The sequence below is a fragment of the Plectropomus leopardus genome, chromosome 10 (assembly GCF_008729295.1).
Source record: "Plectropomus leopardus isolate mb chromosome 10, YSFRI_Pleo_2.0, whole genome shotgun sequence".
In the NCBI taxonomy this organism is placed as follows: Eukaryota; Metazoa; Chordata; class Actinopteri; order Perciformes; family Serranidae; genus Plectropomus; species Plectropomus leopardus.
The window spans coordinates 5327174-5350404 of NC_056472.1; the positions used below are offsets into that span (position 1 = coordinate 5327174).

General features: G+C 38.3%; 1 protein-coding gene across 7 annotated transcripts in view; it reads left to right on the forward strand.

The window, feature by feature from the left end:
- Positions 1-23231, forward strand: part of tns1b (tensin 1b) — a 188047-nt gene that overhangs the window by 43534 nt on the left and 121282 nt on the right. For all 7 annotated transcript variants that reach the window (XM_042494936.1, XM_042494935.1, XM_042494932.1 and 4 more), the window contains exon 3: positions 17137-17174. In XM_042494936.1, the coding sequence (XP_042350870.1) occupies positions 17137-17174 (38 nt within the window). The remainder of the gene's footprint in view (positions 1-17136; positions 17175-23231) is intronic.

A 23231-nucleotide genomic window follows, 5' to 3' on the forward strand; every position in this document is an offset into this window, starting at 1 on the left:
TTGATGTATAGACTCCTCTTTCATGGAATAAAAATTGAAACAAGTTTTTCTATCTGAAAAATGTACATTTTAGAATGCCTTTGTTGCTTTAACTCTTCGAAACCTGAGCATATCAGCTTGATTTCTTTCTAAAACATTGCAGGGCAATGGACATCTTAACAAGAAATGGCCCCAAAAAATTAGTAAAAAGTTACAAGAAAATTACAGGAAAATAAGAGAAAAAAATAGATAACAAAACAACAAACAAGAAAGAGACCCAAGAAAGTGCTAAAAATTCTAGCAAATATATATGTGTTAAAGGATTAATTAATGGTCATGTATGAACAGTTGTTACTTTCAGTTGTATTTGTAAGTTTATGTAACTTCAGAGGAGTCCCAGCAGTATTTTGTGCTTCTATTGTTTGTCTTTATTTTTTGCTTTTTCAGTTTGTGCAGTTGCCAGTATGGTGAGATTGGAGTAACGCGAAACAACACAATAGCAGGAAAGCAACTGAGATTCAGTACCTTTAATGTGGTCACCATTTTCCAAACAGTCTCCATGCAGTAAAACCGTCCCATCTGGTTCTCCAAGTGGGGTCGTGACAAAATTGGAGAATATACGACCCCGGTCTGCTCACCAAATCATGCTGTAGTGGAAATGTCTGTTTTTGGACAGATAACATCAAGTGAAACCATGTGGAAACGGGGGGGGGGGGAATCCAAACCTGACACAGGACCCTAAAGGCTGTTTGACGGAGTGACATTTTGTTCTTGTGCTGTACTGTGTGCATGCTCAGGCTAAGACCTGATGTTTGTGCGGGTGTTCATTTATCTACAATTTATCTACTAGTTCTACAAAAAGGTGATTTTCCTTCATGATTGACAGCTGTGTCAACCAATCCATGCACAATTAATCAATGGGGCTGCTTGTGATTGGTCGGACGGGTGTTTTGGCGGGAACTCCTCCACCGTGGAGATCGGTACCGTGCAGATTCTGGCTCCGAATGACTTCACTAGCGCAACATGGCAGCGGCCAGATCCGGAATATTTTAGCTTCACTTAAGCATAATATACTGTCTATGGTGACTCAGGACCAGAAGGGGAGATATTTGGTGAGATACTGAATTGGTGACACGAATCGTGTCCACCTTGAAACTGTGCTGATTGTATAGAACATTTATGCTGCTGAGGGGAAAATGTGTGTGAAGCATTCATCGATGTAAACTGTAAGTACAACTTGACGGGTTTGCAGAGGCACACAACTGCGAGGTTGTAATTCTGGTTCCTTCATGTGGCTACATGCCAATCTTACGAAATTACAGGTTAATATCTTAATGACAGATGATGTCTTGTTACCGCCTGGAGGAATATACATTGTGCTTGCCCGATTGTCTGGGAAGAGTTGGTTGTGTAAAGTGACTGACTACCGCTTCCTTTATCTAGCGGAAAGAAAGGCTTATAAAATAAGTGCAATTCACCCTCTGCATTTACTCTGCGTCTCGCTCTGTGATCTATCAGGTGAATCCAGATGTTGTTGTTGTATAGTGGGATTTGTGTGTCATTAAATCTTAGCGTTGTTGTCTTTGTTTTCATGTTCAGTGTGCTATTGGCAGCTTTTTGCAGAAGCGTATTTGTATCAAATGTGACCTCTGCAGTTTAGTGAGTACCTAAAAGGATACCTGTTCGCCAGCCTCTTAGTAAAAGAAATACGGATTAAAATGTGTGAAGCAGACTGTACTGTAAGCAGTATTCATACCCGCAGACTTCAAGAAAGCAATCTGTTAAATTCATGGAAAATAAATCTTACCGTCCCTCCAGACACACCAAATGGGAAAATTGTGAGGAAAATAATCACTGCATTATTAAAGTGATAAACAATCCACTGAAGTTACCATTTCTTCCCCCAGAAAGGATTTGTTGAATTTTGGAATAAAATGTTGTTTAGATTTCGAATAAGTTTCCACAGATTGCAAAGGCTGTTGCTTTTGCTCTGCTCTGGATAAATAATTTTTAGATGCGTGTGCAGACAGTCACAAAATGTTCTCCCAAAATGACACAAGACTGCACCTGGGACCATAATCTGAAGATCTGATTTATAGTGGAAATAAACCCTCATGACAAGGCTGCATTTAAGTCTATTCTGATTTAATTGACCTCTGTTGCTTCTCTGTACCCAGCCATGTCTGGGATTGGCCACGTGTACAAGCAAATGGTGTGTGTGTTTGTGTGTGTGCGCGTGTGTGTTGTGTGTATATATATATATATGTGTGTGTGGTTGAGACAAATTTTCAAGGACAACAGAATGCTAACAGAGGACTTCTTTAACAACCATCAACCACTCTCTTTTTATCCTTTCTCTATTGGTCTCTTTGACTTCTAATTTATTAAATTTCCATTTTGTTGTTCAAGTTTATTCATTAGGATAAACCCCTTGAGATGAACCATCTACCATCTCGTTTTCGAAGGGGTCCTGTAAACATACAAATAGAAATAAATAACAAGAGACAAACAAAGACTTTAAGGGACAAAATAAGAAAAAGAAAAAAAAAGAAATCAACAATTAATGTGAAACATTACAAAAATCAGCACAAAATCATTAGAGAGAAAAAATAAATGTACACAACCCCTTAATGGCCACGAAGAGGCCATGAACAAATATTGGACCAGCAAAATACATTAGTTAGTATTACACACACACACACACACACACACACACACACACACACACACGTATACACAAATATAAACAAGTAGATTATAAGCATGTTGTTTGTAAAGCATAGTTCATCTATAACATGAATAATTTAAACTACAAAAAGAAGACAGACCATTTTTAAATATGTGAAATGACATTAACTGCCGTATGTATAAAGGCAAATTATTCCAATCTGAATGTGCTTTGTACTTGAATGCTCTCTTGCCAGTCGTTTTTCTAACCATAGGGATGGAGAAGAGGAATTGTGTGGAATGCCTCAAGTGATAAGATGAGGAACAGGGAACCAAAATTTATTGTAAATAATAAAGATAGTTCAAATGTATACATTTAAAGTGTATTAAAGAAACAACCAAGAACAAATCGACAGAGATTTTTGTATGCTGTTTTGAGGGGTAGAAGGTTAGATTGGTATATGTTTTGATAAACAACATTAGCATGATCAAAAAAAAGGTAAAATAAGTTGTGACACAAGTTTCTTAGGGACACTGAATGTGAAACAGTTTCTTGATCACCATAGTACATTGGTTCCAAATTTAATTTTGCAGAGAATATAATCAATATGAGGATTAAAAGAAAGTTCAGGGTCAAACCACAAACCCAAATATTTGATTTTGTCAACTAAATGCAGATAAGTACCATCATTACATTTTATAATTAAATTATTAGAAGTTGTTTTGAGGCTCTGTCTTGTACCAAAGACCATGAGGTATGATTTTGTTTTATTGAGAAGTAGTTTTGATAAAAGCCAGCTTTGTAACATGTTGAAATCTGATCGAAGTGCAGTTTGACTTTGTGGTAAATGGGGTTTAGAGGTATAAATGACAGTGGCATCTGCTTATGAGTGAACAAAGGAGTTGGAAAAAATTAAGGGAAGATCGTTTTTTTTTTTGTTTTTCAAAAATTTTATCAATAGAACAAATTATTGTTATCAGCCTATAGTTATTTGGGTCCAGAATGTCACCACCTTTATATAGTGGAGTAATGCGTGAACATTTCCAGATGGCTGGTATCTCACAGGTACTTAAGGACATGTTAATAAGTTCAGTTAGAGGGTAAATGAGTATATGAGAGGCTAATTTGAGATATCTGGATTCATCCCATCTGGCCCTGCACCACTGCTCAAGCTTAATTGTGTAATGGTATTCAGTACTTCAATAGGAGTTATTTTCATAAAGGAGAAGATACTATGAGATTGAGAAATATTAGAACTGTCAGTGTATGATGAGTTAGTTAAAAAACCAGAGCAGACTGAAGAAAAATGCTGCCTGAACACTTGGGCTATACATAAAGAATCGTGAATTATTATATTGCCATCTCTTATTTGATAAATAGGAAATTTATCAGAAGTGTTAAAAGTTGATTTTATATTGTTGCAGAAGTGTTTAGGGTTTTTAAAATTATTAGAGCGACATTCTTGATAATAACATTAGCATTACGGGTCATGGTCTTAGAAATGTTTCTTAATGTCCTGTATGTTTACAAATAAGCATTTTATGATGCTTGCAATATTTATGTGTTTTTTCTTATAAGAAAAATATTTTAATAAAGAGACATTTGAAGTATAATGTTCCAACTATAGGTGTAATTAGCTCAGATACTAAGTTAGAGGAGACATAAATAGCAACACCGCCACCCCTAGAGCTTCAGTCGGCTCTATATAATACATAACATATATAGTACATAAGTTTGATTTCATTGTCAGAGATATTACTACTGAGCCAAGACAGTGTGATAATGTCAGGATTAGTTTGAAAAACCCAAGCATGAAGAAAATCAATTTTTGGCAAGAGACTTCTGATATTCAGATGAACATTTTTTAAACCTTTATTACCAACCAGATTCAAAGTTTGAGTTTATGGGAACCAACATTATTAGGATATAAGAGGGAGGCTTGTCTAAACAAAAAATTGAAAGGGGTTTAAGTGATAACACAACAAAACAGAAAAAAACAAAAAAGCAAAAGGACAAAACTAACAAATAAGAAAGCAAACACAAAGTCAGGCCTAGCAGCCCCAGCCAACACAAGCCAAGGCATCTGTGTGAGAACGCCAAGTCGAAGACAATATGAGCAGACCATCAACAGTCAACGCAAAGCTGTCTGCATAGAGAAAATAGTAACAGTACCCCCTAGAGAAAATAAATTAAAAAATAAATTCATTGATTCTTGATTGATTCGGTTCTCCAGATCCTGAATCTTGTCCATCAGGTAGGCATTGTCCCTGACTAGTTCTTTGTTCCGAGCCATGAGCTCCTGCAGACATCTGAATGTTGCTCAGTTTTGTCTGGATTGGATCCACTTTGGAATCAAGATGATTGAGCATTTCAGTTTGTCTGTTGTAGGCCATCCCATAACGTTTGTAAGGAGATCTGATTTTGTTAATCCAGTGACATTGTTCAGCCGAGCAGTGCCTTCAGTCGGTTTGCTCAATAAACAGAAAGTGTACTAGACTTGTACAGGAGTTTAACAAGTCAAATGTGTTTAAATCACATTATTACGTTCAATATAGAGCTTGCAAAGTGAGCAAGTAGACAAGCCTGTGTTTTTGGACAAATTAACCAACGAGCCATCCGATCCTTCGTCTGTTACTCCCTCACTCTAGGAGCACAGGGTTTAACAATTCATTTATGGTGGCCCACCACACTCAAAAAAAAAAAAAACTGCTGCCACAAAGAGATTTTTTATTTTTGGAGCTGGACAGTTCATTAGGAGCGCTGTTGGAATACATATACTATTTGGTTTAGTGTACTCTGGACACAGATGGAGCAGCATAATGTCAGGTGCAGTGAAAGTGAAACTTAACTGTACATTGCATTGGATCTAAAGTTTGCATTCACTAACTTCTCTAAAGCAGCTGCTCCTCTCATCTATTGATGAAAGCAGCTCTAATTGAATCAACAGATCAAGTAACCACTTCACGAATCAAACTCCTTACAACGCTGCTGAGGGAAAAAAAACTCTTCTGCCTGCACTATGTTTATGGACTTGCCAAAATGTCAGAATATAGAGAGGGGACACAGTGATAAATGGACACACAATAGATACTAGTTCTGTGGGAAACACAGGAGATCTCCCGCTCCTTGTCTGCAGATCTTTTTTTTAATAATATAATTAACATTTAGTTTACTGTAAAGCCCTGTTTTTGCTATAGTTTGTGAATTTTGTTACATGTCCTTGAAAAACCATGGAAAAGTTTCAAAATTTTGCAAAAGAAAACATGTGGGAACCCTCTGAGATAGATGGATTCAGTACTCTGAAAGGAGCATTCTCATAATGAAGCCTTGTAGGATCCAGCCGCTCCCTCACTCATACAGTCCCTCCCTTCTGCTGCTCTTGTTTACTAACAGACTGCAGTCACATGGTCTCATAATGACACAAGCACTTGGACTTCCTCTCTCTTTAGCGGTTGCCGGGATACAAGGTGTTAGTTACTTTGACAATAGCATGTTGACGCAGGTCAGGACCACAGTTTTCCAGTAAAAAAAGGGCCCTCTGTGGAAGGGTATTTTTGGAGAGCTGGCCCTGAGGGCAGGAACTGGCTTTTATATTCATTCACTGTAATGCAGTTCGGGTTAAATGGAGGGTTTTGTGAGCGGGGGCAGGTCAGCAGAGCGCTGTTGTGTTCCTAAAAAGGGAAAGAGAATAAGATTTGGCCACAGATGATTTGATATAGTTTATGAGGACGTTTTATTTGTTTGTAATAGATTTGAGATTTCCCCTGAACTGACTGAAAACACTAAAATGTAGAGTCAGTTTTCTTCTCACAGCTGCTGCTTTTAACTTTTGTAAAGACATCACAAAGGCTGCTGTAGCTCTAAGATAAAAAAAACCAAACCACCTTCAAACAAATCTTCAAAGATTTAAAACTGCTTTTCTGCAAAGGGTGTAGCTTCAGTATTTGTTCTTGTTGTGGAGGCGACCATACCGCCACAGCGTCCCACAGGGATCCACTGTAAACACACACCTTCAAAGAGTGGCTGGAGACACACCACAGTAGCAGGTGTGTGTGTGTGTGAGTGTTTAAGGGGAGAGTGGAGGCTATCATAGTTCTGTTCTTGCCTGCTGAGCTCATATAGCTGGTATGCAGCAAATCTCAATGAGGGTAAAAACACAAACACACATGCAGAATTGGCATAAAGGGCTTTAGTGCCATGCGTTGATGTTCTTAAGTTGTGAAAACATTGTGTTACTGCAATGTGTAAAAATAGCTTCACAGCAAATAGCATATTTGTCAGTCAGCAGGTAACACAGTCAATCAATTTATATTGCAGGCCCGCATGCACACGTGTGTCACACACACACACACACACACACACACACACACACACACACACACACACACACACTTGCTCTTTATCTTTGTTAGCACCCTTCATTGACATAATGCAATTCCTAATTCCGTAACTCTTTGAAAACTGAGCAAATTGGCTTGATGTTTTTCAAAAACATGGGGAAAGGGCCAATAATACTTTATGCACATTTTTTTTATACCATTGGTACTTATTCAATTATTTTTTATTCTTTATTTTCTCTCTGTACTTTCTCTTTCCACTGTGGGCATGAAGAGAAGCACATTTTCAATTTCTGCATGTCTAACACACATGGCAGAATTGATAATAAAGTTGACTTTAACTTTGATAAGCAACTTAAGAAGAAATGTCCCAAAAAAAAGTAAAAATTAAAGAAACAACAACACAAAGTGCTTAAAATTAAAATAAATTAAAATATATAATGATGATCATTATAAATATATAATTTTGGACATTTCCCCCTATCTTTTTAATAAATAATTTTCCTGAGCTGCTAATTTCTTCTAATATGTGGAACAGTTCAAGTTGCTCAATGAATGCAGCACAAGAAAACTGATGTTGATCCAGGTTGCAAAGGGTTAACCTAACCTTGACCATCACAACTAAATGCCTGACCCCAACCTAAAACTAATTGTGATAAAATGTCCTCACTTACCAAAAATTTCCAGCATTTTCCTCACTTTGTCACAAGAACAAGTACACACATGCGCGTGCGCACACACACACACACACACAAAAACACACACAAATGCATGTAAACAGTACATACAGACCCATACCGATGAATTTCATCACCATTACTGTCGAGTCTCTCTTGCTCTGGCAGAAGTCATTAGCCTAATAAGTGGAGCAGATGGATGAAGATGACCATTGGTTTTCTGTGGATGATGGATAGTGACTGTCTACCAGTCTAATATCATTATTCTAATCTACTAAACTGACATGTCAATGACTTCCCATCAGCCCTGCCTGCATGGGGACGGAGGCTTAATCTTATTCCGTCTGAATAAATGTAAGAGAAAACTCTCGTGCTGAGTTTGAAAATTTGAAATTCTTCTTCTTTGTGCATGCACAAGAACTTTTACACTCCGACTTGCCTGCATGCCAGCTTCACTGTCTAGTAAACTTTGCATGCACTCATCTGTGCATGCACACATAATGTGACTGGTAGGTTTTGTCAAATCTAAAGCGCTTCCAAAGAGTGGCAGCTTCAGAGCAGTTAATGCAGTTAGGGCACCACCTGTTGGATAAATTGAAACACTGCAAATTAACTGTAGTTTGGTGTAAATTAAGACTCAGGGGTATTGAATGTAGTTTGATATATTGTTCAGCTCAACATTTGAAGATAAGGCAAATTAAGGCATCCATCTTTCTTGGCAAACCTCCCAGCTATGTTTTTATTTTTTGGTATCTATTACTGTTTAATTATGCCATAATCATAGCAATATTTTTCGACTTATTACAAATTAGTTCTATGATATGATCTGTTTTCTTATTAAAAAGTCTGTATTAAACAATACAGATATTATCATACCTGCAGATATTTTCATGTACCGATTTTTTCCCATACTGTGCCTGCATGCAGTTTTTAAGATAAAGTTCATTCTTGATGTAGTTTATCAGTCAGTCAGTCAGTCAATGATTTTGTCACATAGAATTATACAACGTGCAACTCCGGTAAAATGTTATCTCATTAGCTCCTTTAATTTGTGCTCTGTAATTTAACCTTTTTTTTGCATCTTCTTACATTGTTGACTTCTGGACGGCTGCATTATCACTCCTCTTAAACAGGACAGCATATTCCCACCGACACGCCAGTCCTTATTTACCAGAGAGCACACTCCTCATCTCCTTCTCTTATCAGACTCCTCATTTCATTCCTCACCCAGCAAAAAGAGGCTCAGATGGTCTATTTAGTGGCTGCTGTGGAGCTTTTGATCATATCACATGATTTCCGTCAGCAGGTGAAAATAAGAACATCCAGTGTTATTAATGATACAATTATTTAGCATCCACAAGCATATTCATCACCATGACTGGATGAAATCTGAATGAAGCCTTTCTAATATGATTTAAATCTCCAGAAGAACAACTCAATAGATGTTGTTGTGAAATTATATTTTTTGTTTTTATTTTTTTAATGAAAGTCATTTATTATCTGTTTCATCGAGACAAGACAATCAATCATCAGTGCAGTTGGTTTTTTTTTGTTTGTTTTTTTTCCCGATACTGGTGGTAAAAGGATAATTTTAAAATACCACCGATGCCTAAACCACGCTGGAACCAATACCTAAAAAATAAAGGATGACCATTAAGAGCATTAAAGAATGGATTTGTTATTGTAAAAGCTAATTCGAACATGAAATCAAATAATGATTAAATTCTTCTTAATAATAATTTAATAATTTAGTAGCAGATTAAAACCTGAGAATAAAAATGTCTACAAACTATTAATATCTATCTATCTATCTATCTCATCCAAATTTCATCAGTATGTTAATAATCAGTAAGCACTGTAGCCGATATCGTCATAAATTTTTGGGAACACAGTCTGTCAATTTATATTACAGGCACGCACGCTTTTTTAAACATTAAGATGGAAAGATGAGGACTGGATGTTCAGTAAACAGTAAACTCATGAGCGTCCAGTAGAGTACAGTATAGTCGAAGCTGCTCCTGTCACCACCTACAGTTTATGGTACAGCCACCAGGAGGCAGCAGAGCCCTGTGTTTCTGATGGAATACCTTTATCAATCTGTGCAGCCACATCTGCTGCTGACTTTCAGTGTAAATTCCCCAAATTTTCAGCACAAGCCTCAAACCTGATCTTGTGCACATTGGGTTATCCGCATTTGTCGAGCTGTTCTATTTACATGTCGATTTGCTGTGTTTTTGGTAGCTGCAGCTTGAATCAATGGAAGCAGCTGTTGCAACCAAACAATGTCAGACTAATACCCACAGTGACACAGAAAAGTAAGCAAACAGAAGTTGTGTTTTGTCAGGTTGGAGCAAACAGATGGCAGAGATCACAGAGGGATTCCATGGGAACTGTGATTGAGGATTAATTCGGCTGTCCTGCGATGCGTTCGGGGAATCTCCCGTGTTGGGAAAGCCTCAGCAGCTGGATGAAGGTGGGGCTTTACCCACAGAAACCCAACGCTGGCAGGGATTTCGGTTGGGAAAGTGTGTGGGCTGAATGATGACAACCCTGTGTAAGTCCACTGATGGATAGTAATGACTGTGTGTCAATAATTACTAACATTAATACTGCAATGAGCACACAGAAAGACACAGCAGAGGATTAGAGAGAGTTTGTTAGCGCATGAAACATAACGTAATGCATAATGTTTTTGAGCTGCTTCAAGAGACGTTTAGTCACGTAAGCTCATCAGCTGTTTACTGACACCTCAGTGCAACAGCTAAATATCTCTAATAAGGCAGCCTGTTTCAGAAGATACATGTATGACATGACCTGAGAGCACTAAACATGCTTTACCTTCCAGCCAGGGAAGAGCTGTTTTGCCCACTTGCCACAGCTGTTCATATATCCAAATGTTATTTAACTTAATATATGTCTGATTTCACTAATCAGACAGACATGAAACTGCCTAGTGCCTTACTGAGTGAACCAGTTTAAATGTAGTGCATGTAATATTTTTTACACATCCCAAAAAAAACCCAAACATATTGTACATATTTGTCATGTTATTTTTAAGGTCATTTTTCTATTCTTTATTAATGTTCTTGACTGTTGCAGCATTTTGCCTAAGTTTTTGTTTATGTTGTGAAATATTGTTTTGTATAGTGAATATATGTGTACTGTCTTGTAACTGTTTTTTATTAGTGATGATCAACAAATGGAGGGAAATTGTCTGGAAAACTTTAAACTTTAAACTTTAAAATGTCTTATATTTATATAGATTTAAGATTAATTTACAGAAAAAAGGGAAAAAACCTTTTCACTTTCTTGCAGTTATTTTCTTTTCTTTTCTTTTCCTTTTTTTTGTTTTTGCTTATTTGCAGGTAATTTTTAAAATAAGTTTTTGCTCATTTTTGGCCCATTTCTTTTTAAGTTGGTCATCATCAGTTCATGCCAGTTTGCTCAGATATTAAAGGCTTAAGTAGAAAGACATCCTCATGTCTGCCTATCAGTTTTGGCAAGTAGCATCAAAATGATGTAAGTTATGTAAGGATAAAATGATTGAAAAACAAATACATTATTGAATAATAATCTAAAAAGTGTGTAAGATTGTGTTTGCTCACCACAAGCACCAAATGTAATTAAACAAATATCCGTTTTATTTATTTCCAACTCCTCAGACATTGGGCAGGAGAAAAAAAGAGTTGTTTCTGTACACAGTGATGTGACGTACTGTGTATGTTAGTACACTGTGTTCATGTTGGCGCTCACGTGTTTGTGATTGTGCAGGAGATGGAGAGAAAAAGGAAAGAGAGAGGGATGGAGAGAGTGAGAGTGAGGAGGGGGGAGAAAGAGGAAATTCTCCAGCCCTGCCCTCTGATTGTGTTCGGTGTTGTAAGGGGGTCCAGCCCAGCCCTGTGGGAGTTTACGCTCATTCCAAGGGACCAGGGGAAGGAAATCACCCAGCCTCGGTCACACACACACCCCCACCTCTATCATTTTCCCCCTTCCCCCTCCCACCGATGTCGTATAGCATACCACAGACCTAGAGTCAGATAGCAACTGGTGTTCCACACTCATCATCTCCTCATCTTGACCAACTCCCCTCCCGGCTGTCCTGTCATTTGCTTAATGATCGATGTTGTTGCACCCTCGCTCTGTTATTCATCCTTTCCATCTTTTCTCCAACATCTTCCCCTCTTCCTCCCTCTCCCTCCTCATCACTTGCCCCCCCCTCGGCCCCCCCGCCCCCTCCTCCTTCTCTCCACCAGGAACATTTCTGCTCTGTTTATTCTCCAAAGCTCCAACTTCCTAACAAGGTAAAGCCTAACCGGAGTTCTCTGGGCTCGGTGCTTTCACACCCAATATGGAAGTCCTGCTCCTTCCCATGTGGCCCAGGAGTGTTTTTACTGGGGACACACGTGCTGGGACTGGCATTGGACTCTGTTGTGATGGACACAGCACATGGCTTTTATGCTTATCAAGCAAAAAGCCAAGTATGTTTGAATGTTACAACTATGGGAGCATTCCATTTTACTTAAAAATATTTTGTGCAGGCCTCAGTGTGCTTTCACTCTCATGGCGTACTTTTACAAAAAAGTTATAAATGTGGTGTGAAGAACATGAGACAAATCCATCAGGACTTTATATGAAGGGAACAGGCAGCTTTCTAAAAACCTTGTAACTCCTGTTTTGCTCATTTTTAAGGGTTTCCTACAGGCTTGGCTGGTATGCAGTATTTCCTACCTTACCTTACCTTACCATACCTTACCTTACCTTACCTTACCATAGGATATATGAAAGTATGACTATGTGGCACTAACCCCCCCCCCCCCCCCCCCACACACACACACACACTTAGTAAGCCCACTGTTACAACAATCACCAGCTCTGCTCTGGTCGAAATAAATCCTTATCTCACCAAGTTAGATGTTAAAAAAAAAAGAAGAAGAAATAAATGCCGTTATTCCCCATGGTCTCTCTCTGATGGCAGCTGGCTGTTTACAGTCCTATCCACCCCGCGACTCAAACACCTCAAACTGCTGCAGAGGGAAAATAGAACTCATGATGAGTTTCACTTACTTCAGAATCTGGAGAGGGGACACAGAATTGAGAATTGCTGGCCCAAAAACAGTTATTCTATTGATAGTTGTTATAATCAGCAATTGTTTATTTTAAGCTGGTTCCAGATACTCAAATTCAAGATTTATCTAGTTTCTTAGATTAATATATACGGAAATGGGAATTGGGAATGGGATCTGATAAAACAACTTTTGAAGATGTCACCATGGGGTCTACCATGGGTATTTTGTGACATTATATGGATTGCATGGTTACTCAGGTATTTGGTTAGTCCTAAAACATGATGGATAAAATTTGGAAAATTATATTTGCAGACGGAATGGAAAGGTTATGCGCTTTTTGGCGAATTTATATAATGCTTTGGAGCTTTGTAATAATCCACAGTTGATCAGAAATGTGATATCCTAACCTGATCCATTCATTGTGTTGATCCAAACTATGTATAATCTATGTGTCTCATGATGTTTGTTACAGTCCTTGCCCTGTGACAGACTATATGGGTCATGTTGTATAGAAGAACTCCATTTGGTTTGACCCTGGGAACTCAAGCACTTTTGAAGATTTGGAAATGTGTATCCCGGTAGGACTTTGTGGTGCCACCCACATTTGAAGGCCTCTAATTAAGAAGTCAAACTGACTTTCTAATGTTACCCCCCAAGTGCAAATATAGTCCTGCATGAGCTTAAATAGAATCTAACTGCACCATGATGTAATTACACATTTGGCTCCAAAAAGGAAGCTTCTCACTTTTCCCAGTTTCGGTGTGTATACACAGCTTGTCGACCAGTTCATTGAAAGCGAAATCAGTTCAAACTTGTCATCTTGTACATCTAATAAACATAACTTTGTTGTACACCTTATAGTTATCAAGTCAATTAATTAAGTAAAGGATGGGCGCATGTTACTTAAAGTCTCCTCAGAGTATATGCATAATACTGGTCTCCCCGTGTAAAATAGATAAGACAAATAACTGTCAGCTGGATAGGATTCGATGCTCTGTAGCCATTGGTTGACCCCGAGCTGCTCTCAGCACTTAACCTCTGACCCTGAACAAGGCTAAGGGCTGTTTAAGGCTTAGAATGAGCTAATATGGTATAAATGCCATGTTTAAAAAGTGAGGAAAAATTGCAAACCAACTCTGTTACAAATGCAGATCTCTTAATATATGCTGATATTGATAATACTAACAGAAACTAAAACAGAAACTCAGTCCAACAAGTTTCCAGAGAGCCTTGAAAGACCACCTACTGAGACCAAGTCATGACTAAGACCATTGACCCAGACGAGACCAAGACTATGATGAGTCAAGTGGGCAGGATTTTTCTCTGCTATTGTTGAAATATTTTTTGACTCACTTGGACCAAGCAGCGACCTACGAGGCTAAAAAATAAAGCCAATGTGAAAGTGCCAAAACTTGCAGTTCATCCAATGACCACTTGAGGCTGGCTCCAAAACAGAGTAGACCCCCATGTTATAGTGCCTGTCTTAAAGGAGAAATAAACAGCCTGGTTTACAACCTGGTACAAAAAACTGTTTTGGTCTTTGCACATTTTTTTACATAACTAACCCATTTTATTAAGGCCAAAAGTTATGCATATTTAAGGGTAGGGCTGCTTGAGTGTCTGTCTGCGAGTATTGATATCAGAGTCAGAGTCTTGTTCCTCTACAGCTCCATCCTTTAGATACAATCACTTCTGGCTCCAAAAAACAAGATGGTGATGGCCGAAATGCCAAACTCGAGGCTTCAGAATGGCAGTCCACAAACCAATGTGTGACATCATTGCACCTATGTCCGTTACCTATGACATGGATACATCTTCTATGGCTGAATTCATGTCTTTTTGTAGCTTTCCATTGACTTTGTGAACAATCATGCCTTGAGAGGAGGGATTTTCATGATAAACACTAGAGCAAATGGCTTAAGGACAAAGGACTGTGTTTGAAAAATACATTGTGTGATTAAGGGACATACATCGGAGATAACAGAGTGTTTCTGAAGCATGCTGTATATCAAAGATAACACAGTGTGGTGTTCAGAAAACATACAACAGAACATAGATAAAACATAACACAGACCACATCTCCACTCTCACTCTATGTGAGGACTAGCCACCTCCCAAATTCATATCAGTAACTTAACAGCTAATCACAATAGATATTACACTTGCTTTGAAAAATGTGTCTGGAGACAGGAAGAATAACCAATTACATAAGGTGTTGGGTGTTCCAGTAAAAGCATACAGTCTTCTCCTTTATTTGGAAAACTCACGCCTCTGCACGCTGAGCCGTATTTTGATTCTCCATCCTGCGAAGGGCTCGAACAATTTATGAGCCACTGGTCCAGGTGCTCTCCCCCATTGACCCTTATTTGTAGACCCAGTGGGAGTCCAGCGAGAGGGCTGGAGGGCAGAAAGGAAGCTGCAGAGAATGTGTGGAAATTCAATAGCAGAACAATGTCTTCTGTCTTATTGGATTGTGTGCTGGATTTTTATGAATTGCTTTGTCTCCCAGACAACATGGCATCCTGTAAATACAAAGAAACTTTCTTAAAATGTTCTTTAAAGTGGAAATAGACAATATATTATTGTTGATAATGGATCTTAAAACTACTTATACGTCAGTTGTAGTGATGCCAAACCCACAGACAATTAGTATATGACTCTGAAGTTCCCCTCAGTTCTACAGAGCTTGATAGTGTCCTTTAGCTCATTGTTTTGGTTTTACAGAATGCAACTTGCTTTTTTTTAGTTTGGTCTTGATTTCAGCCAAAGCATAGCCAAGTTATACAAAAGCGACTACAGGACAAAATTGAGTTTCAACATTCATGGTTCCCAGAGGATGCTCCATAGTGACTCTGGTTATCCCCTGAATCTTCACTTAACGCCACCACATTTGTGAATTTTTTTTCTTATGTGAAATGTCATGACAACTACTGATGGACTGACATAAAGTTTGGTTTGACATCACCGTCAGCCTCAGTTACACATCAGCTATCAACCATTTTTTATGGTGAGCATGCTGATATTAAATTACCATACGGAGCAGCCAACCCACAATTACACAGAGTGTAAAATTTAAATATTATTCTGAAGACCAGGGTGGGAAATTCTAACCTACAGTTTCGCTGACTCTTCAAGCAATCCAGTTGCCAGAAAAAATAAAATGTTGGCATTGTATGTTTCGGCAAACAATGGACATGGTACCTTTGCATGTTGTTATTTCGCTAAATGCTACTTTATGTTTCAACAGCACTTTTAGATTTAGACACAAAAACCTTTTGGTTATATTTAGGAAAAGATCATGCTTTGGCATAAAAATCTGGTTTTGGGGCACAAAAAAATTATGTTGGGTTGCATCATGTTTGGTGCCTAAAAACTCTATTAAAAAAATGCACTAACTCACTAAAATAATACTGGTTTTGATATTTGTTGGTATTGAGTAGAGCGTCTTGCCTAGGTGTCAGGCCATCCATCATCCCTTCCACCTCCAGATGACAATGTCAGCTCATATGTTATGTCACTTTATAAATGTTGATATGATAAGTATGAAAAGTATGGAATATGACGTATTTGTGGTTTGCAGAAACATACAATATAAGCGTTTTCATCTTGCAACCGGTCTGTAATTAGAATCAATGAGCCACGTGTTTTTTGCCCAACAAGAGGCCCATCTTACAAAATCAGTAAAATAAGGTTTTCCAAGTGCATAGTTGTAGAGAAATAAAACATATCACTTGATAGACCCTTGTCATAATGTAGGAGACAAAGATTTACAGTTGACCATTGTACATGTGCCTAAGAGGGATTAAATTTGTAGAGTTATTTACTGTATTGAAAGTTCTTTAGTCTGCAAAATGATTTGCTATGTTATATATGACAGGGACTCAGTTGTTAAGTTATTATATGCAGTTGAGTTTTGTCTACAGTGTCTTAATAAGCATCTCTTTAAAACGTCTGTGCAGCTGTCTGTAAAGCTCTGGCGTGATGGATGAAGAAAATGTTTAAGACCAACTTATTATTATTGATTTTTATGTTAGACTATATGTTTGATGCAAAAGCACCCTACTGATCAGATTTAAACCCACTAACACAGACGTCAGATCATTACAGTGTTTCAGGACCTCTGAGAATAATGAATTAAGCCTCTGATAAGGAGCCAGTGTTCAGAAAGCACAAAGTTAACATTAGGTCGTAAGCATTAGCCTGCTAAGAGCAGATAATATTTGACTTTGACCACAGAACAAACAATCTGTGGAATTTGAATGAACCTCTTGCTTTTTCATACCTCCTTGACAACCACTCAGCATCATGATTCACGCTGCACCGCGGTGTTTGGATCTGTCCATGGTGTTTGGAAGATTTTTATGAAGTGTGAAGTTAATTTAGTTTTTCTCTCTTTCTGTTTTCTCTAGTGTGCCGAGTAGCCTGCCACAAGAAATGTGAAGTCAAGGTAAGACCCAAACCATTTTATGTAAAAAAACACACACAAACACACACACACACACACACACACACACACACACACACACACACACACACACACACTTTTTTTAAGTCAAATTTTCATCTAAATATGCAGATTTTCTTATGGTTTTATGCATCAAATGTATTTTGAAGAAAATGGATGTGCCCTTTAAAATCCACTTTAGTTTATCGGGAGGAAATATTATGTTCTGGGTGGAGTCAGGTACTCCTCTGTATATGTGTGTGTGTGTGTATGCGTGTGCACGTGTGTGTGTGTAAGTGTATATACATGCAGATGTTGGGGTAGGTGGAGTTTAGGGAGTTTATGCTCTCAAAAAAAAAAATCTTAAGAATGTCTAAACAAGTGCTCTTTGTACCAGAATGTGTTTATATTGGATAAACTCTTGCGTCCTGGAGATCGCCCCGTGTCTAAAAATAAAAGACCCTCTGGATGGAGCCGTCGCTTGATCCGTCTTGTTTTGGAAAGGCAGAGAGTACGTCGAAGAAAATGGGAGGGAAAACAGATGAAGCTGAAGTTCCTGTAGGGTTGTTAAAGAGGGAAGGTTGTGTGTTTTGTGTGTGTAAAAGTACAACTGCCATGAAGGTTTACAGGAACATATGCACACACACACACACACACACACACACACACACACACACACACACACACGCGCGCACACGCACACACACACACACACACACACACACACACACCTACCTATGTATAAACACACCCTTCATCTGGTAACCATTATTGAAATGGGTGCTACTTGCCAGCTTTGCCCAATCCCTCATTTACTCACAGGAAATGCCAGGGGTGCAGGGCAGACAGGCCATGCTAAGTTGGAGGTGGGGGCTTTGGTCAGCCACGCAGGACGTACCTCTAGTAATGATAAGCCCACCCTGTCCCACCTTACCTTTGCTTTGCAAAATTTTCACTGTTTTACCACCTAAGTGCCAGCAGTTTTGGAAGATTTAAAGGAGTGCTTCACTTGCAAAGTGATCGCCTGTTGATCAGTTACTTACCGTGTGTTACTGCTGAATTTTTCACAAGTCCTTACAGTGAACGGAGAATCCTAAAAAAAGGCTAATAATCTGCATGAATTAAAATAGTCAGGGTCCACATTTAACAACAATAGAACTATAACTAAACAGCTGTTTACATACTCTTACACAACACCCACAGTATAATCAAAGTCTCATTTATCTGGTCCTATGTTCAGTACTTCCCAAACACATGCATTTTTGCTAAAATCTTCTGATTTAAAACAGCACAGTACAAACAGTCTCATGCACGGCTGAGAAGTGTGCACATGCATTTGAACTCTGCTGAGGTGGAGGTCATACACACATGCATGCCCAAGGTGCACTACCTGTATTGATATAGTTTTGCTGTTGTTAAACAAGGTGGCCAATTACTTCAATTAATGAATAATGTTCGCCTTTTTTAAAATTCTCTGTTTATGGTGGAGGGGCGGAACAGTGGTTAGCACTGTCTCGGTTCCAGGGTCAAACCTACCAGCCATCTGGTGCCCCTCTGTGTGGAGTTTGCATGTTTTTGAAACACTGGTTAACCTGCTAAAAACAGGCGATCGACTGCTTTCCCATTGCCAGTAGAGCAGAACTGTGTGCACGGCTCTGCAACAGACGAGTGTGACGTGTGTTTTTCTGTGCGTGTTTTTTTTGTGTGTGTGTGTGTGTGTGTGTGTGTGTTACGTTTAACATTGTAGACAAACCGCAGCACAGGCAAACATTAGACAACAGCATCAATGGAGATCTATGAAAACTTCACGGTGGTTACTTATTCTATATCTCATACTTATTCAGTCACACTTTCAAATTTGGTGCCAACTTCATTTGGAATGATGTTCGAGCGTTGCATGTGCGGAGACGGACGGTAATTAGTTGAGGCCCGTCATCGCATCTCTCAGGTTAAGGAGTTGAAATTAGCGTGTTCACTTAGCTGTTGTGTTTCCATCAACACTGGTTGGAGCCAGAGGCGATAAATATGGAGTCATTTGGTAAGGGTGTGAATTCCAATTGTACACTTTCCCATGATATTAAAAAGCCAGATATTAGCGGGTGTTCGCTGGATTTTGTGCAGTGGAAATTTGGCTAATTTGTCAGCCCTGTGATAGTCTGGCAACCTGTCCAGGATGTACCCCGCCTCTTACCAGCCCCCCAGCAACCCAGAAAAGGAAAAGTGGTTTTGGATAATGAATGAATGAATATTCACTGTGCAGGCATGCAAGACAAAACAAAGTTTTACTTGCAAATTCAAGGTAACACATAGTGAGTGGTCATATTGGAGTAATAAATAGGTTAATTAAAATGACAAAAAACCCCAGCATATTTCCTCACTAATCTGTAGTTGTATTTAGGCATGCAACATTTTATTTCTTTTTTTCCAGGACTTTTACCCACACAAAGAGGTGGGGGCTGCTTATCTTTTTTCTTTTTTTATGCTGCTGGTCTAATTTTGTTGGCTATGCAGCTCCCCCACAGGTTAAAACTATATAGAACTATGTAAAAACAAATACAGTGTGCTTAAAAATGATTCAAATAAACACATAGTAGCACTGTCGATGTGACACAGCAAAGCAACTTTGTGGGTGGTTTTCCGTTTCACTTTAAAATAAGTCAGTCAAATCAATACATCAATAATCTTGCAGTTAAACCAATCTGAGTAATTGGTAATGTACTATCAGTTAATATAGCCAAAGTCTACGTTTCCAAATCAGCATCCAAAACAAACTACATTATCTCAAAATCAAAATGTGAACAGCAATATCTGTCCTATTTATTCGAAGCGTCATGTTGGTGCCCTTATGTATTTTGGCCATTGGAAGGTAGGAAAATAGTTACAGTGAAAACTATTCACAGTTAAAACCCTGTTTGGGTTGTGCTGTGCGAATGTGTTTCACCAAATGCAGAAGTTGTGGGTGATTAATTTATGCCTGAGGTCCCCATTATGAGTCCTGTGTGAACAGCTCTTATTGAGGATACATAAATAATGTTCAACATGTCTCTTTTGCTCTTTGTTCAAGACGACCCCTCAAGGACAAAGTGTGATGTATGAAAGCTTACCCTCCATACTTGTTGATAACATTTGAATTTCAGGAAGTTGCGGGTCAAATTTGTGGGAGGAGACGTCAAAGGAGCCCAGAACATACTCCCAGTGTCTATATATACAAAACCGAAAATTTCCATCTCCAAAAATCACAGCAGCATTTCCTTTTCTAAACATTTCAGCCGAAAATGTCATAGCTTTGGCAGGAAGCAATTTGCTAACAAGCCTGAGATGAAAAACAAGGGAGTGACCACGACAGGGTCAAGCTTGATCACTATCGGCACTCAGTCAGGCCTACAAGACCATCGAGTACATTTTTATGAATTATTTATTTGAAAAAGCAGTTGAAGCTCTCTGTGTTCTCTCAGTCATATATGACCTTACATGCTAGAAATCTAAACTCCTGATGGAGACTCTCAGCTGTCAGTACACTATACAGTTATAAATCTCCAGATAGGACTAATATGTGGCCCATTTTTAACCTGGCATCTGCAAACAAATGGTCAGACTGGTGTATGTGTGTGTGAACACATGTGCCCCTCACCCTGAGGTGTGTTTGCTCACACCTGGATGTGAAAAATTCTTTAAATCTTGTCAGTAAGATTTCACTCCTGGGTGATGACAGGGGAGAGCCACAGGGAGCGTATTAGGTCACCCTGGAGGTTGAGACGGGGGATTTTAGGGTCAGTTTTTCCCCAAATCCTTTTACATTTTCGCTGAATACCGCACCTGTCAATTCCTTTTACGTCTTCTTCCTTTGCTCAAACTTGACCTCTTTCTAAAAAAACATCAGCAGGATGTCTGGGACTTTCCCTCTGTGCTGCTTTGAGAGCATTAATGAAAGGTAAAACCTGAGAATATTTAGGAGCTCTCGGTCTGCTCACGCTAATTTCAGCTATGCAGTGTATAAAAAACCACAGAAGCTCCCGCTGTGCACCTTCCACTCAGTAACATATCAAAATTTAAGAAAAGTTCTCTATCCTATTTTAATTTGTCCACAATGCAGTCATAGTTATAGAAGAATGATTTCACTTTTTATTTTATTTGTACACTGAGGTGAACCCTGTTCTCTATTCCTTCACAAATTGCCGACATTCTCTTCCTGTTTTGTACAGTAAAACACAATTTAGTTGCAGTCTGACATTCAGTATAAACATACTGTAAAAAATAATGTGCTTCTCAGTTGTGGTCTGTGGTTTCTGTTGTTTATGGTGGCAACACTCACCCTTATCCCTTTCAACCCAAGGCTCTTTTTTCCTCCGTTTTCGCTTCCTTCATTTACAGACTTTTGGCTAAGTCCACCCTTATGATGCTATTTTTATTGATTTCAAGTATAGACTTGCAGGCAAACTCGTGTTTGCTGCTGTGATCATTGTGGAATCCCTGGTGTTGCTATGGAGTTGAAAATGACAGCCCATCTCTTCTGGACAAATGGACAAACTTCACATGACATCATCATTAATTTAAGTTATGTAACACATTTAGTTATTTTGACCCCAACAATGATCTGTTTTGTAAACCTAACCAAGTAGTTTTCTGGCCTAAACAAAAAACAGTTTATGCGATGAAACTAGAGCCTGACGACATGTCTTAAAAATAGTATCGAAATACTTTTAGGCTATATCACGATACAAAATTTAAAATATATCCTATTTTGAAATCCCCTCTAAACTATTGTAGACTATTAAAATACAAAATCATTAAATTGACTACAGTTACAATTGGGTTAAATATGATAGTGCTTTTGATATAATACAGTTTAAAAAAGCACTTAAATTAAAGTAAAATAAAGCACTGTTATAATAAAGTTAAAGTATTATTGTAAAAAAGTTACATAAAATAATATAAAGTTGAATAAAATGCTGTTATATTAAAGGTAAATGAAGTACTGTTACAATAAAGTTAAAGTACTATTGAATAAAATATTAATAACATTAAACTTATTACTATTATGATAAAGTTAAATAAAGTACTATTATAATAATAATGTTATAATGAAATAATAAATAAGAGGAACCTCTGATGCTTTTATTTAAAGATTGATTAACCCAGCTTGCCACAGGCCGGAAGTTTTGATGTTTTTGATTTATAGCTTCCAATCAAGAATTAGCTGTTAACCATTAAAGTTAAACTGTTATCTTGATGCCTCTAAACATGATAATTTTACAATATCTACTGTGAGCTGGAAACAAACTAGCAGCTCTCCAGTTTATATATTAATAATATCTGCAAGTCGCACCCCTAGATGAAACTAACATGTCCTGTGAACACAGAAGTTTGTTTTGAAGACACTATGCATGTAACGTCCAGAAATTGACATGTGTATAGTCTGAAGTGTAGGGCCACTGACCAGGCTGCTATATTTGACGATTTAGCAAAGAGACAGTGTGTTGATTGCCTGATGAGCTAGAATTGCCTAAAATATGACCCCCACTGATATACCGGTCAGGCTCCGCTGGTTTGGAAACACTTAAAGTCAGGAATAAGCTGAGGTGCTGAGTACAAACTATTAGATTTCACTGATCCTTCGTTGCCTGTCAAGTGTGTTTTGAGAAGGAAACTACCATGTTTCACAGTTAATGAGGAAGGAGGTCTGAGAAAGCAAAGTGAAGGAACATGAACACACTCTCACTCCGCCACTTTTTCATTCTGCACTTCAAAATGATGAAGCATTTGTTTTCATTTTTCCCAGCTCCTGAAATTCTCCGAATGCATGTTTAGAGGAAAAATCCTGTGTTTCTTTGTGCTGGCTGACCTCCGCTGTGTGTTTTTGTTATTTCAGATTTGTTATTTGTGACCCCTTCAGTTCCTTTCATTGAGCACAACATGCTGCAGTTAGACATGTGGTGCTTGCAGCTTGCTGATGGATATGTCCTCATTTTGCTCGATGTGTTTGCCAAGCTGCAAATTGCTTTTTGAGTTGCTGAATGTGGTAACAATCTCAATAACAGCAGCTCTTAGGTCAATCTAAAT